The sequence below is a fragment of the Cavia porcellus genome, unplaced genomic scaffold (assembly GCF_034190915.1).
Source record: "Cavia porcellus strain 051 isolate PalLab524CR breed Dunkin Hartley unplaced genomic scaffold, mCavPor4.1 scaffold_40, whole genome shotgun sequence".
NCBI lineage: Eukaryota > Metazoa > Chordata > Mammalia > Rodentia > Caviidae > Cavia > Cavia porcellus.
Window position 1 is genome coordinate 4,748,181 of NW_026947523.1, and position 16,411 is coordinate 4,764,591.

The 16,411-nt window shown below is 49.9% G+C and overlaps 1 protein-coding gene across 1 annotated transcript in view; it reads left to right on the plus strand.

The window, feature by feature from the left end:
• The window catches only part of Efcab6 (EF-hand calcium binding domain 6), a 212,828-nt gene that overhangs the window by 20,019 nt on the left and 176,398 nt on the right, over positions 1–16,411 (plus strand). Inside the window, exon 5 of the mRNA XM_013153159.3 lies at positions 11,939–12,150. Within this exon, the coding sequence (XP_013008613.2) occupies positions 11,939–12,150 (212 nt within the window). The remainder of the gene's footprint in view (positions 1–11,938; positions 12,151–16,411) is intronic.

Sequence of the window (16,411 nt, forward strand, 5' to 3'; positions counted from 1 at the left end):
CCAGAGGGGCCTGCCGCTGCTCTTCCTGCGAGCACCTTCCCAGAGTGCCCTTCCATTTAAGGCTTGTGCTTCCCCCAAAATAAGACCTCACCGAAAATAAGCCCTAGCTGGCTGTTGTCACGCAGAGGAGGGTGCCTCACTGTTCTCTTGCTCCATGGCCACTCTGTAAGCAAAGACGACTGACTGGGGCTGGCATGTTTGATCTCTAGGTTTCAAGGCTGAGTAGTTTCCGGTTAAGTCTCCTTTCCTGAGAACGGCCGTCTGCATTTGAGGTCCCCATGTCTTTTGTGACTTGATAGCTCGTTTCGGTCTATCTGTAAATTTTTTTTTTTGGTACCGGGGATTGAACACATGACCTCACGCTTACCAGGCTTGAGCTGCTGAGCTGAATGGTTTCTGTCCAGCACTCGGTGATAGTCCACTCTCTGGACACGCCCATTCATTCATTCATTCGCCAATGGTCAAATTCCTTGGCTGCTCCAACTTTAACAATTGTGACTGCAGCTTACAGTGAAGCTGCCGCAGACGCCCGTGTGTGGGCTTCAGTGTGGACCTGAGTTTTCGGCTCCTCTGGGCAACCCTGAGGAGCTCGCCTGCTGGACGCCACGATATGGGAGTGTTTGGTTTGCATGCATCTGTCAAGCTCTCTTCGGAAGTGGCCACACAGTGCTGACCGCATTTCCTCCAGGGAGGGTGGAGGGCTCCTGTTGTCCCAGGCCCTCTCTGGCACTTGGCGTGGTCAGGTTCTGGACTTTGGCCATTCTGACAGGCGTGCAGTAGTGTCACACAGTGTAACGTGCATTTCCCTCGTGAGACCTGGTGCCGAGCGTTTGTTTATGGTTATTTGCCATCTGTGAGTCTCCTTTGATGAGATGTTCACTAAGGTCTTTGCCCATTTCTTCTTTAGGTTGTTTGATATCTCGTTGTTGAGGATTCTTTTTTCATATTTGTGATAATATTCTTTTTCAGGTGATGTTTTGCAAGTATTTCCTCCCTGTGTGATTGTGTTTTCATTCTCTTAACATGGTTTTGCAGAGTAGAAATTTATACTGTAGGTGTTTTTTGTTTTGTTTTTTGAGACAAGGTCTTGCCATGTAGTACAGGCTGGTCTTGAACTTGCAGTGATCCTCCTGCCTCTGCCTGCCAAGTGCTGGACTTATGCCTGTGTGCCATCACACCTGGCAGAAACTTTTAATTTTAATGAAATTAAAATTCATTCTATCATGGATTGCACCTAGATTTTCCCATTGTCTTCTAGTTTTCTAATTTTAAGTTTTATGTTTAGTTCTGTGACCCATTCTGAGTTAATTTGTAACGGCTATGAGATCAAGGTTGGGAATTCACTCTTCTACACCTGGCCAGCCAGTGTTCCTGTGTCTTGTTGAAGAAACTATCTTTTCCTCACTGTTGTATGCGTTTATTTTATTGCCAAATGATATTCTACCTTATACTCTGCCAGTTTGTTTATCTATTTACTATTTAAAGGACATTTTGGTAGTTTCTGTGTTTTGGTATTTATAAATAAAGCTGCTATAAATGTCTGCATACTGGGTTTTGTGTGAGCATAAATATTGAACTTGTATTTGGAATTTTCACTCAGTTTTAAAAGCAATAGATTTGACATTGTCATCCCCAATCTATGCCTGTTAGTTCATTCCTGTCTCCCACCGCGTATCCATTCTTCTGTTCAAGGCCCCCTTGGACCTGTAGTTCATGATCAGTGTGGGGGTGCGGGGTCTGGGAATAAAGAGGTGGACGGGATGAGGGCCTGGGGGAGCTCACAGTCAGAGAGGAAGGTTCCCAAGGCAGACACCAGACACAAGCCATCGACAGGGACCGGGGGACAGCTGAGCAGTGGGGGGATTCAGAGGGGACATCCCTGAAACATCCTGGCCAGAAGCTACCCTGGACACGCATGCATGTGACCCCCGGTCCTGTGCATTCATTGTCAGCTCCGGAAGCCATAGACTTTATCTGCGATGGCCTCCTGTCTGCCCAGAGCTCAAGTGTGCTCTGAAGGGAACCAAGAGAGGGTGGCTGAGCAGCGGTTCCTGACCGAGGGTAATCAGTGGCCCGTCAGCCACCCCTGCTCCGCGGCTCCAGCCAGCCTCTGACAGTCCAGAGGAGACAGGGAGAGGGGCCTCCGGGCCGAGCCATTCTTGTTCTCAGGGCTGCTGTTGTCAGATGCCCGCCGGGAAGCTGCACGCACACATTCCCATAGCGCTTCGTAGGTGGGTGTTCGCTGTTTATTTCCCAGTGTTCACCACAGAAGATCGTCTTTTAAAATCTTGCCCTTTTAATGTACAAAAATAATATTCCATTGTGATTTCAGTTCACCTTTCTCCAGCAGGAGTGTGAATGTTCTCAGGCGTGCCTGGCTTCTGTGTTTTCGCATCTGTGGTTCTCCTGTTCGTAGGCTAGGCTGCTTTCCTGCCGGGAGCTGGTCTTTATTAGGGACCAGGGTGAGCTCCGTGTTACAGATGGTGATGCTCTGCCTCGTGTGCCACAGTATCTTCTCCTTTTTATTGTTTGCTTTTTGTTTCTGTTGACTTTTTTTGGCGGAAGGGGGATCCCACACAGAGCCTCTGCCCTGAGCTGGTCCCCCACTACTGCTTCTTTATTTTGAGGGGTCTGCATTGCTGAATTGCCAGGCGGGGCTTGGACTCGTGTTCCTCCTGCCTCAGCCTCCCCGAGTGCCGAGATTCCAGACAGGTACCACCATACTCGGCTTCTGTTGAGTTTTTAGAATGCGCGTATGCACATTTATATTTGCATTTCAGTTGGAATAATTGCCTCCACTTCATTCCACGAAAGAAGCGCGTGCTGCTTAGGGGTCATTAGATGAGTGGGGGTCATTTTGGCAGATTTGGACATGCATGTGACCTGCTTTGATAATCTTCATCTTCCTGTCACATCCTTTCTTTCTCTGTCCCTGTCGCCTGTCTCCTTCCTCTTCTCTAATAATTTTTTTTTAGTTAGCTTTTCTATTGCTTGGAAAAAAATACCTGACATAGATAACTTAAAGAGCAAAAAGGTTTAACCTGGCTTATGATTTCAGAGGCTTCTGTCCATGTCTATTTTGGTCCAAGGTGGGAGCATCGTGGTGGAAGGCTGTGAGGAAGCAGAGCTGCTCAGCCCATGGCAGCCAGGACGGAGCCACAGGACGGGGCTGGGGGCCGGATATTTTCTCTGCTCCTCTGTTGACGGATGCCAGACTGATTCCATAGCACAGGTATCATAACCTGGGCTGTAGTAAGCATGGGTATGCAGCTGTCTCTATAGAATTCTGACTTTAATTCTTTAGCAATATATCAAAGAGTGGTCTAGCTGGTTCAAACAGCCTGTCCATACTTAGATTTTTGGGTAACCTGATTCGTATCGAAGCTGCGCTAATTTGCATTCCCACCCCAGTGCATAAGGGTTGCTTTCTCCCGCATCCTCACCAGCATTTGCTTCTCTGTGTTTTTAACGACAGGCGTTCTGAATGGGATAAAATAGAGTCTCAAGGTAGTTTTGATTTGGTTTTCTCTGATAGCCAAGGAAGGTGAACATTTTCCATCTATTTATTGACCATTTGAATTTCTTTTCTTGAGAAGCGTCTCAGGAATTCAGTTGCCCACTTAATAAATGGGGTGGGCTTTGCAGGTAAGTGTTTTTGAGTTCTTTGTGTGTTTTGGATACTGATCCTGTGCTGGGAACGCGGGTGGCAAAGATTTCCTCCCGTTCCAGGTGTCTCTGCTCTGTGAGTTATTTCCTTGGCTGTCTGGGAGATTTTTAGTCTGATGGAGTCACGTTTGCTGCTGCTTGTTATTTCTTGTGTAACCGGAGTCCCAGTCAGGAAGTCTTCGCCTGTGCCTGTGGCTTCTGACACTGTTAAATTTCAGGACTTTGGGTGTTTTGAAGTGGCTTTTGCACAGAGTGAGCAGCAGGGGCCTAATTTCAGCCTTCGGCACACACACAGCTCTTCTCCGGCCCTGCTCGTCAGGGAGGCCGTGGGTTATCTTTCTTCAGTGTGTACTTTTTGGCCTCTTTTTAAAGAATCATGGGCCCCGCTTACCTGCACTGTTCCTGTGTTTTGACATTAGTAACATGGTGGGTTTTTTTTTAATCCATTGTGAATTGCTGTCTACAGTCAGGTATTGGGGTACCTCCAGCACTGTTCTTTTTGTTCAGAAATGCTTTGTTTATTTTGTGTCTTTTATATTTCCATATACATTTCTGCATTGTGTTTTCCAGTTCTGTGAACAATGCTATTCGTGTTTGATGGAAAACTCCGTTGAATTTGTAGATTGGTTTTAGTAATGTGGCCATTTAACAGTATTAATTCTCCCGATCCATGAATAGGTGAGGTTTTTTTTTTTTTTCTGTTTTTCTAGTGTTTTCTTCAATTTATTTCTTGAATGTTCTTTAATTTTCACTAGAGAAGTCCTTCACCTCTTTAGTTAAGTTGTTTCCTAGATATTTAGTTTTTTGAAGCTATTGTGAATGGAGCTTTTTTCTGATATTTTTCTCAACAGGTTTGTTATTGGTGCATAGAAAAGCTATTGATTTTTGTACAGTGATTTTGTATCCTGTCAGTTTGCTGAATTTGTTTAATAGACCTGAAAGAGATTTTAGGGTCTCATACATAAAGGTCACATTGTCCACAAACAGGGCTGATTTGACTTTTCATATTTGTACCCTTCCATTCCTTTCTCTTAAATAATTGATCCGGTAAAATTTCAAGTATTATATTGACCAAAAAAGGTGAATGTGGGCATCTTTATCTTGCTTCAGATTTTAAAAGAAAGGCTTCTCAGCTTTCCCCATTCATTCTGATGTTGGCTATGGGTTTGTTGGTTTGTCATGTGTAGCTCTTGTTATAATTGATGTTTCTTTTGGGTCTTTATCAGGAAGGGTGCTGAGTTTTGTGAAAGGGTCTTCCTGTACCTGTAGAGATGATAATGTGATCTTTATCGTGGGTCACTGCATATTAGTAAAGGAAACAGCCCATCGAGAAGATGTAATAATTGTGAACATACGTGCCGTGAACGCGGGCAGTCAGGTTCATACAGTAAACATCGCTCAGCATCAAGGGACAGAGAGGCCCCAGTACAAGTACAGTGAGTGATTTCAGGACCACACTGCCATAAATAAGTAGGTCAGACACCCCACCAAGAAAAGAAACCAGAGAGTTGAACTGTATTCCAGATTGAATGGACCTACCAGAGATCTAGAAGATTCCGTCTATCAACAGCACATACATTCTTTTCAGCAGCTCATGGGACTTTCTTCAAAACAGACCACATTTTAGTCTATAAAGTATATCTTACCAAATACAAAATATTAAAATAATCCCATGCGACCCATCAGATCACAGCGGAATAGAACTAGAAATCAACAGAAACTGTACAGACACATGGAGATGGAGCAGTGTGGTTTTGAGTCATCAGTGGATCATTGAGAAACACTGGAGAAATTTAAAAACTCTTACAGTCAAGTGAAAATGCCAACATAACATACCAACAAGACCAGGACGCCCACTGTCTCCACTCTTATTCAACATAGTCCTGGAAACATTAGCCAGAGCAATTAGACAAGAGAAGGACATAAAGGAATAAAGATAGGAAAAGAAGAAGATAAATGTTTGTTATTTGCGGATGACATGAAGCTCTACATAGAAGACCCCCAGTACATCATACCAGAATATGTGGGCTCTATTTAACGTGGTTTTAAGGGGAAAGTTTATAACTGTGAGTGCCTACATTAGAAGGCTGGAGCAATCTCCGTAAATCACTCAGGGATGCATCTCAAGGCTCCTACTTTTTTTTTGATACTGGGATTTGAATGCAGGACTTTGTGCTTGCTAGGTTGGTGCTGTGCCCTTGAGCCATATCCTCAGCCCTAAAGGGTCTCAGAAAAGAACAAATTAAACCCCAAACCAGTAGAAAGATCAGAGCTCAGAAATAGAGACCTAAAAAATCACAATAGAAAGGACTGAGTCAAATACCTGCTTCTTTGAAAAGATAAACCTTGAGCCAGACTAACCAAAGGAAAGAGACAGAAGACCTAAGTTAATAAGATCAGAGGGATGAAGGGGAGATTACAGCAGATACTTCTTAAGTCCAAAAGATTGTTAGGGAGTATTCTGTAGACTTATATTTCAAAGAATTGGAAAATCAAGAAAAAATGGATGAATTTCTAGACATATGTTATCTACCAAAGGGATATAATAATTTAAAAAAAAACCCTAACAATTCAATAGCACGCAGTGAGTTTGACACAGTAATAAAAAGTCTCCCAGCAAAGAGAAGCCCAGGACTGGATGGATTTTCAACTGAATTTTACCAGTACCTTTAAAGACCTAACACCAGTGCACCTCAAACTATCGCGTGGACAGAGAGAGAAGGAATGCTTTTCACTTTATTTTATGAAGCCAGCATCACCTTGATACCACAACCACATAAAAACTCACAACCAAGAAAATTGCAGATAAAAACAGATGCAAAAATCCTGAAGAAAGTTTTTGGGAAGAGAATTCAGCAACACATTAAAGAATCATGCACTATGGCCACTGTGGTGTCATCTGTGTTTTTAGTTTCTTTTTCTCGTACACTTTTAAAAATAGTTTCTATTTCTCTGCTGAGATCTTGCGTACGTTCAGCATCTCCTTAGCTTTTGAGTTTAATCTTCTTACATGTTTCTCTTTCTTAGTTTACACGTCAAATCATTTCTGTTCCTCTGTAGGTCTTCTTCTAGGGACTATTTTGGCTCTTAATTACATAGCCTTTTCTTTTGCATCTGTCTTTTGGTGGGAAAAAAGGAATACCCGACGTTTGTGGAACAGGTGTGGAGACAGAAGTGGTATTCACCACCGGGAAGGGCCGGCTCTTCTCCTCTCTGGGCTTCGGTGAGGGGCGGGGCCTGTGTCGTTTCTAAGGGGAGCCGGGTCTTGGTTTTGCTCCAGTTGTGCTTAGACGCGGGTTACACCTGGCCCCACCTTCCTCCCTCGGCAGGCACCTGCGACACCAGGGACCCCTGTGTTCCAGCTCAGCTGCCAGCTTGCTGTATTGGGGGACATGGCCTTTTGCTCCCCAGTCCTTCTCCCACGATGGAGGTTCTTGGGAGGTCTCCTAGGTCTCCAGCTCTGCCCCTGCGCTGCCATGTGTCACAGGATCTCTGTCCGCCCTGTCTCCTGCCTGCAGCCTGCAGCTGGCCATCAGTGTTCACTCTGCCACGACCCCGTGTGCTTCAGAGGGATTGGCCTCAGCTTTCTTCACCTACGCAGGGACGAGCGCCTGGCTCGTGTGCACCCTGTGGCCTTGCGTGTGTCACACAGCTCTCCCGTCACACGCCCCACCTCTGGTGTGCACCTTGCCGAGGCCCTGGCATTTCAGACCACCTCCACGGCCTCGAGTGACTGCCTGATCTTGGTCTGCTTGCTCGTCCTCCACCTGCATGGCCTGCTTTTCCGGTGGCTGCTCTGCGGGTTAGAAGGACGTGTCCCTCAGGTGGTTGAGGTGTGGCTTTCTTTCTGGGACTGAGTTTCTTTGCAGGCGTGGGTCTCTGATGAGTTTGGAAACCATGTCTATTTTTAGCTTGCCCTGCTTGTCAGGGCAAGAGTGATGGTCCGCGGTGACTGGGCCCCTGTAGGACGCTGGAGGAATCCAGGCGGATGAGAAGACCTTAGAAATGGCATTAGCCTTGTGAAGTAGTTTTCCTTCAAGAGACTTCACATAATTTCAAGTCAATGTTTTTTGCCTCACTTACCTGACAGTTACATCGCGCAGACGAGGCTTGTTGGAAAGCAGCTGACCACGTCTGCAGAGTCTGAGGGAGGTTCCCAGGCGGAGGCCTGTGCTTGGGGGCGCCCGTGTGATGCGGGTCTATGGGATGTAGGCCCCACCTGATGGTGAGAGAGGGGAGCACGGGTGCCCCCATTCCCCGCATCCTCGAAGCTGTGGGAGACTTTTACTCCTCCCTGAGCCTCCGGGTCCTTGTGCAGGGTCTCTGCCTGTCCTTTCCTGAGGTGAACCCCCAGCTCCACCTCCTGGAAAACCATCTGAGCTCCTCACTGACTGCCTCCCGAGACCTGGACACATGCTGGCTGCCCCTGGCCTCCTGCTGGCCGCTCCTGACCAGACAGCTCACAGGGGCGGGCCAGAGGCCCTCCTGCCCCGCACCATTCTCCTTGGTCTCATCTTGTTCCTTTAAGACTTCGTCACTGGAGCCCACAGGCCACATCCCTGCTCTGTCCACAGTCAGGGTGACCACCTGGCCTGAGCCACGCTGCCACCTCTGGCCTTGGGCGCATCCTCTTCTCTGTCCCCTGCCTCATTTCCGGCCCTCTGTAATCCGTACTCCTCATCGCAGCCAGAATGATGTAGAAAATACACTAATACCGCTTCCCTCCTTTGTGGAGGGGGAGATTGAACTGAGGGCCTTTTCACGAGCCACATCTCTGGTCCTCTTCATTTTTAATTTTGTGACAGGGCTGCCTCGGCTGGGCCTGAATTCACTGTCTGCTTTCCTCGGCCTCTCAGAGTGTGGGTTTTCGGGCTTGTCCCACTGTGCGGGCTTGTTGCTTCCTTCTGACCCCACCAGTCCTTCCTGCCCTGCCTCCCTCATGGTGCACACTCTCTGAGGACATGCTGAGTGTTACAGCTTGTGTCTAGGTGTCCCCCCAAAGCCTCCCACACTCATAGAAGGGGCTTTTCAGAGGTGACTGATTGTGGGCATGTGATAAACGAATCAGTGCACTGATTAAATTAGCACAATTCTAGGTGTGGCTGAATGGATCTACTGAAAACCCCGATGTGGGTGGTAATAGCCAATAGGCTTGCAGCCTGAAGGGAATGAAAAGGGAAAGGGAGGCGGCTGCTTCCTGCCTCCTGCCTGCCCTGCCGTGGACTGTGTCACCCCAGATGCTCCTCCACCATGCCTCACGGCCTTAGAGCCAGCTGGTTATGGACTGTGAGCTAAGGTAAACCTTTTCTCCTTTGTGAGTGTTGGGCATTTTATCCCGGCAGGGAGACACTGAGCTCACTTGTGCTGCGGCTCTCTGCCAGTTGCTGTGGCTCCCCCTTTGGATGTTGCCATCTCTGCTTTTTTTTTTTTTTTTTTTTTTTTTTTTTTTTGGTCTTTTTCGTTTTTATCGGTACCAGGGATCGAACTCACGACCGCCTGCTTGCAAGCCAGGTGCTTATGCCGCTGAGCTAAATCCCCAGCCCCGCCATCTCTGCTTTTTGATTGGTGGTTTATTTCTAATTGTCCTGGTCTCAGCTTATGAAATGACCTGGGGAGGACTTTCTGGACCCCTCTCGTGTCATACAGCCCTCGCCACCATTCCTGTGCTCTTGTCCCGTACTTGGTACCTGTCCTGCTGTCCCCACCCCATGTGTCACTGTCTGCCATTTCCTGAGGACTTCAGGACGTCTCTGTCCCTTATCCCTCTTCTCACCTGGGGACTGGAGGCTGCGTCTGCTTATCCGCTGTGAGGTCCCCTGTGCCGACGGCAGTGTCTGAAAGGTGACAGGTGCACTCCTGTATAGCTGATATTTCTAGGGCCTCCTGTGAGCCCCGCCCTCTGATACACACTTCCCTGTGTCTGTGGGCAGCTGGCTGCTGGCTTTCATACCGCGTCTCCAATCCCAGCCTCCTCCAATCTCCAGGTGGAGGACTCAGCTGTAAAGTGAACACCTGCCCTGAGCTAGCCCAGACTACAGCCCCGGGCTCCGACACTGACCTTTCTTCTGTTCCAGGCAGCATGGGCAGGTCTCATGGCCAGGCATGAAGTGTGGACCCTGGACGTGGCTGCCAGTGGGCTCACTTGTTGGCTCATGTCCAGACCAGCTGTTGGCCGGAACTGAGACTGCCACGTGGCCTCTGAGTAGCTCCTTGGCTTCTTCCCTGCAAGGCGGTGACAGGATGTGAGCACTGTAAGAGCCCGGGTTCCTCTGATGGCTCCGTCTTGGAAACGCCACGTTCAGTTCTGGAACGACACATTCCCCACTCCACAGGGACACAGGCCCATTCTGTCTTAGTCACAGGCACAAGGCAGACGAAGAGACACGCGCACACACGGCCTTTTTGGGGAGGAGCATTAAGAGGACCTGGTAAGCAAGACACACGTGCCGTGGCTGCCCCGGAAGTCGCAGCAGCTGCTGTGTCTCCCATGCTGCCCCGGCCGGGGATGTGACCAGCCTCCTGCCCGACCACCCACGGCCCATCGTCTGTCTGCTACCTCCCCAGCAGGGCAAATCCCATCTGTCGCTCACCCCTGCTCTTTGCTCTGTGAGCGCCCCACTGGGACAGGCCTGGGTTGCGCCTGCCCAGCAGCTGGAATCACCCACACGCCTGCACTGCGAAGCTCTTCCTCCTCCCTGTCACCGGATGCGGGTTTCTACATGGAAGTCCCACTTTGGATTCGCTGCCCGGGCAGGAGGCTGAGGACAGGCCTGTCCGTGCCTCGGCTCCTGTGGATGCTTCCACCTCGCAGCTGCTGCTTCCCCCACTGCTGTCTGCACCCCACTGTCAGCCCCCTTCCCACTCTGGGGGACCCTGTTGCCATCCAAGTATCCCCATCTTGGTCGGAGAAGGCTTCCCCAAGAGCTTCCACCCCATCACCCACGCCAGCCAGCCCCTCTCCCGGGTGTCCAGTGCTTCCCAGAGACGCCTACTGCCCATCTTTCCTCCTCAGCACCTTGCTCTGGTTCCCTGCCCACCTCCCTGGAGGAGGCAGTGGGCACTGAGGGCGAGGGGCATCCCCAGCCCCTTGGGACCTGGTGTCCTCAGCCTCCATGGCTGTGAGGAGAGGCAGGGACTGAGGGCGACCTGCACAGCTGTGGCCTGGGTCATACTGGGCTCAGGAGGACAGGGCTAGTGGCCACTCAGTACAGCGGGACAGGGTGCCAGTCTGACGCCCCCCCCCCCATACTACTCAGTCAGAAGACACAGCTCTGCCCACTGTGCTGTGCGGAGGTCCCTATTCACCTTCCGGGTGGCCTCAGGTGGACACTGAGATCCTGTCCTTGGGTCTCTGATCTGACTTGATCCAGGACACCCCAAGTCTACAGCCATCACTGTCCTCAGGCTGGAAATTCTTATCCCAGAGGAAACAACAGGCCACCCCGCTCCAGCTCTGCTGTCAATAACGGGGCTGGGGCAGGGGGAAGGAGGTGGCAGGGAAGCTGTGTAACATACATCCCCTGCTTTGGGTGAGAAAGGCACTGTGAATGTGAGAGCTTTGCCAGCAACCTCGAATCTCAGCCCCGCTTCCCTAACCGGTTGTGGAAGGCCAGAATGGATAATCGCAGTTTGATGCTCGTCATGCTGACTTGTTCTGATGATTCTCGTCTGAAATGGTGGAGAGGGAGCCCCGTGGGCTGTCACCTCCCAGTGAGGATACTCGGACCCTTGACCTAGAACATTAGCCGGGACACCGTCTTTGGGGCCAGTCAAAGCCCTGTGTGAGGATTAGAGGACACTGGACTTCCATGTCTGGGGATTCAGTCCTCCTGTTTTAGGAAGGGCAATGATCTGGGTTTAAAATCATACTTCTTTTCACCTCAAGAATTGGGAAGGCCAGGCTGGGGATACAGCTCAAGGGCCTGCCTGGCAGGTGGGAGGTCCCTGTACCAAAAAAAAGGGGAGGGGAGGCGGTCCTTTAAAGATTGATTGCAGCATTAGTAATTCTTAGCTACATTTGCTTCCAGTATTAATGTTTTTCTTCTAATATCCAGGTAGGGGAGGTTATCTTTGTCTTTTGTTTTTTCCCCCACAATGTCATGTTATCCTGTACCAAATTTTTCAGGTGCTGTAACGTCCAGGACACCAAACGATCAGCCACGGACACCTACAGTTAGCAGACAGACAGAATGCCCCTCAGTTCCTTGCGACGGTTTCTGTTAGCCCCTTCACTGTAGACGTTTCTGATTAATCCCTGTGTGCCCTTTCACAGCCTCAGCTGCTGAAAATCCGGTGCTGTCCTTCTTAGACATTAAGCGGATTTTATTTCAAAAAATCAACGACAGAAAGGATGAGTTGAGGAAAGCCTTCCAGCTGCTGGACGCTGGCCGGAGCCTGACGGTGACGAAGGGCGAGCTGAAGAGAGTCATCGGCACCTTCCTGCTCCCGCTCACCCGGGAGCAGTTCCAGGACCTGCTGGCCCAGGTGCGCGGGCGCCCGCTCGGGACCCCTCAGGCTTCTCCTCCGCAGTCCCAGAGGCAGCCGACGTCCGGCTCGTTTCTCCTGATTCCTCAGTTGAGTTCTGGCCAAAGTGGAGGTGATGATCATCTGATCACCTTTGGCTTGGTCGTAGTTCGCATGTAGCAGGGCCAGTCCTTTCTGTCTAGTTTCTGTTTTCTTGAAAGCTTTCTTAAAAAGAGTATTTGGTCAACTTACAGTTTAGAATCTGGTATTGGGAAGCACCCTTGCATCCAAGGGTATCAGCATCTCCCATCTATGCTTGCAATGGGGGCCCATATGTACCAGACCCGGGCCACCCTGGGGGAGCTCATGGCCCAGGGAGGCAGGGGTTGGGTGGTGTCCAGGGCTGGGCCAGGGCTGATACATGGTACCTGGGAGCTGAGGCGGGTGAGCTGTCTGTGAGTGAGGGGTGGTCATGCTGGAAGGCTATTTTTTTGTTTTTTGAGACAGGGTCTCACTATGTAGTTGTGAACTCACTATGTAGCTCTGGCTGGCCTTGAACTCACAGTGATCTTCCTGCCTCAACCTCCTGGGTGCTAGAATTACAGGTGCGCGAACCATACCCGCCCAGAGAGGAAGGCCCATCATGCAAAGGCAGAGACACCCGCTGTGGGAAAGCTGGGTGCGTGCCCAGCTGCCTCTGTGTTCACACGGCCTGGCTGGGGTCTTCACTGTTTTCAGTGAAGGCGATGGGTGGGCCGTGGCTGGAAGAGCCGGCCCAGAAGAGCACTTTGTAAAGGAGCTGGGTCTTTGTCCCGGACGTGGTAGGGAGCTCATAAGGCTTTGCCGCAGGGGTGTGGAGGAGGAGGGCCGCAGGCAGCAGTGGTGTGGACCCCGAGGGGACGATGGGGCGAATGGAGCAGGCATGGGCCAGGGCCTCAGGGCCGGCGGGAAGGGAGTGGGGAGCCGGGGATTCAGCCTTCTCCAGATCAGTCTGGAAGGAGCAGTGTGGAAGGGTTAAGTGTGGAAAATTTAGGCCGGGGTGTCAGCAGTGCTCCTGCCAAATCAGTGACTGAATTTGTACACGCACACGAACACACACACAGACACACGTGGATACTACACATCTGTCATTCTCAACAGCCTGGCTCTGTGCTGTTTCATAGAACACCACTGTTTGTTTCCAAGACGGGGTCTCACCATGTAGCCCAGGCTGGCCTCCAACCGTGGCGATCCTCCTGCCTCAGCCTCCTGAGTACTGGGATTGCAGGCACAAGCTACCACCCTTGACTATTACATAGAGCTTTAAAGTCTCTTTCTTTTTAGAATTGGCTGTGTGACCCAACCCAACCCAATTCCCATACAAGTGAGGATGTGTGTGTCCTGACAACAGGTGGCTCGGTGAATTTTAGATGCCCCCAGATTCCAGCCTTCAGTCTAGCCTGATCTCTCTCTCTCTCTCTCTCTCTTTTTCTCTTTCAGCATGTTCTTTCCTTTTGTGTTTTCTCATCTTCTTGTTCATTTTCTCTTGTCTTCAATCCCATCTTTTCCTGAATTGGAAGTTTTCTGCTGTGTCTTCTTTCAGATACTTGACGCTGTCCTGCTGGTGGCAGACGCTGTATTTTTGGAACTGTGTTATTGTCTGCTTTTCAGGTTGGATGATAGATACTGATCTAGCTTCAGATTTCCTGACTGTTCTCATCTCTCTGCTCTGCCACGAACCCCAGTCAGTGGATTTCTCATTTTAGATCTTGTATATCGCAGTTTTAGGATTTGTGTGTGTGTGTGTGTGGTGCTGGTGACTGAACCTGGGCCCCACACATGCTAGGCAAGTGCTGTACCCCTGAGTTACACCCCCAGGATCTTTCGGAATCTGTGGCCCCAGCTGGCCTTGACTTTGCCATCCTCCTGCATCAGCCTCCCACGTGGCCGGGGTTACAGGCATGTTCCTCCACGCCTGGGGCGCTTGGTTCCTTGTAATAGTTTCTGTTTACTCGCTTATGCTCTCTGCCTTTTCTTCAGTTATGCACCCGTTTACTTACCTCTGAGCACAGCTAAAATAGCAGCTTTACAGTCCTTGTCTGTAAGTCCAGTGTGTGGTTCACCTTGGAGCTGGTCTAGGTTATTACCTTTTACCCTGAAAAGGCTCATATTCCTATGGTGGTTCACACACAGGAGCACACTTGGGAGATATCCCAGCCCAGATCTGTGCAAAGGATAAATAATGTGAGCCATATTTGTGATTTAAAATTTACTAATAGCCACGTGAAGAGATAAAAGTCACTGAAATTAATTTTAATAATGGTTTAACCAAATGTATGAAAATGTTTAAATATATAATCGCTGATAAATTATTCATAAGCTATGTAACACTCTGGTCATTCCTTAAGTCTTCACACGTGGCACATACTTTCCGCTTGCTTGGACTTTGATTCAGACAGCTACATTTTCACCAGAAATCCTTTTTATATTGTGATTTCCTAAAACGTACAATGGCAGATTCACACACTCATCTGTTCCACACATACTTAAACGTTGTCTAATCACGGGATCCATATAGTTGCTAGATTTAAACTAGCTGGAGTGGAAGGTGTGGAGGAGCCAGGATCTGGCCCTGGAGAGGTTCGTGCCATTGGGGGATCCACTCGTCCCCACCTGCATGCCTGCCCGCGTTTAGATCTCCATGTATGTCTGTGTGGTCTTTATGCACTGAAACCCCGAGTTCACATCGGTGTCCTCAGTCCTAGCCCAGCCCGCCGGGATCACGCGCACCTCCCTGTTTCCTGTCTGTGACTCGCTCGCTCTGGGCGAGAGAGTTTCTCCCCTTGTTCTTGGTGTTTGCCTGTTTGACCAACCTCCCTGTTCTGTGACTCAACACTTCTTTTGCTCCTCTGCACCCCACTGTGACAGTGCCACCCCACCCCAGGTCCCCCTGTGGATACCCCGGCTGCCAACACTAGACCCCGTCCTCCCCTGCGTCCCATGACTGCCCCTACGTGTTAGGGACGGGGAAAGGAGGCAAGCGACCTTTCCCTTCCCCTTTTTAATGCTTCCCCTTTATGTGCTCAAAGAATTTCACAAAGAGACAGACATACAGCCTTTTATGCCACCCTTTATTGCTTGTTTTGTCTTTTTGAGACAGGGTCTCATGCAGGGTCTGTGCAGTTCAGGCTGGCCTTGAGCTCACTTTGTAGCCCCGGCTGCTCTCAGTTCCTAACAATCCTCCTGCCTCAGCCTCCCGAGTGCTGGGATTGCAGGGGTGCAGGTGTATGCCTAATGTATCCACAACCGTGCACTGTTACCACTTCCCGCACCCAGAAGGAAGCCCCGTACTCCTAGGGGATACTCGCGTTTTCTCCTGCCTGTACCAAGAGAGAGCTCAGCTCCCTTTTGTCCCTGCAGATTCTAAGCATTTCCCAGGAACGGTCACACAGCTCAGGGTCTCTGGTGTCTGGCTTCCTTTCCGTTGCTCATGAGGGTCACTCTTTTCCTTTTAATGGCCAAGCAGCAGTCCACTGCGTGAGCATGGTGTTGGCCTTTCATCAGCTGACGACCTGGGACTGTTTTCACTTTGCAACTGTCGTGGCTGCTCTGTGACCACCGACGTCCTAGCATTTGCATGGGCCGTGTTTCGGGTTTTCTTGGCCCCGGGCTCAGAGAGCATTTGCTGAGTCACAGGCCACCTTCTCTTCCTTCTAAAGACCGTGTGCCTTCAGGTGAAGCCCTGCCTGGGGTCCCTCAGAGGACCCGTGTAGCTGAAGCATTGTGCCAAGCGGAGAGTTAAAATAATATTTCCTGTTTCATGTCCTTGTAGGGATGATCTAATGCGAATTTAAAATGTTGACAATCTTCCCAAGTGAATCAGCTATGCAGGAAGAGAAAAAGTACAGAAAATATGAAATGCGTGTCTGTTTTTAAAAGCTACATCTGTTTTTCGAAGTCGCTGAGCACTCAAGAACTTCCAAGCCTGGGGAAGAGCAGGGCTGGCAGGCTCCCTGGAAGGACCTGAGCAGTGTGCTTCACCAGGGGACCCGTTGGCCAGTGGGGGACTGTGGCCCATCAGGGGCTGTGGTGGCCACTGTCCTTGCTCTGTCCCTGGCCTGTACAGGCTTCCCTAGATCTTTGCAGGTTTATGTTTGTTTGTTTGTTTTTGTTTTTATGGTACCGGGGATTGAACTCATGACCTTGCGCTTGCCGGCAGGGGCTTGTGCCGCTGAGCTGAATCCCCCTTCCCTCGATCTTTCTGTGACAAATCCACGTGGTGACCCGAACTCACTTCTCACAG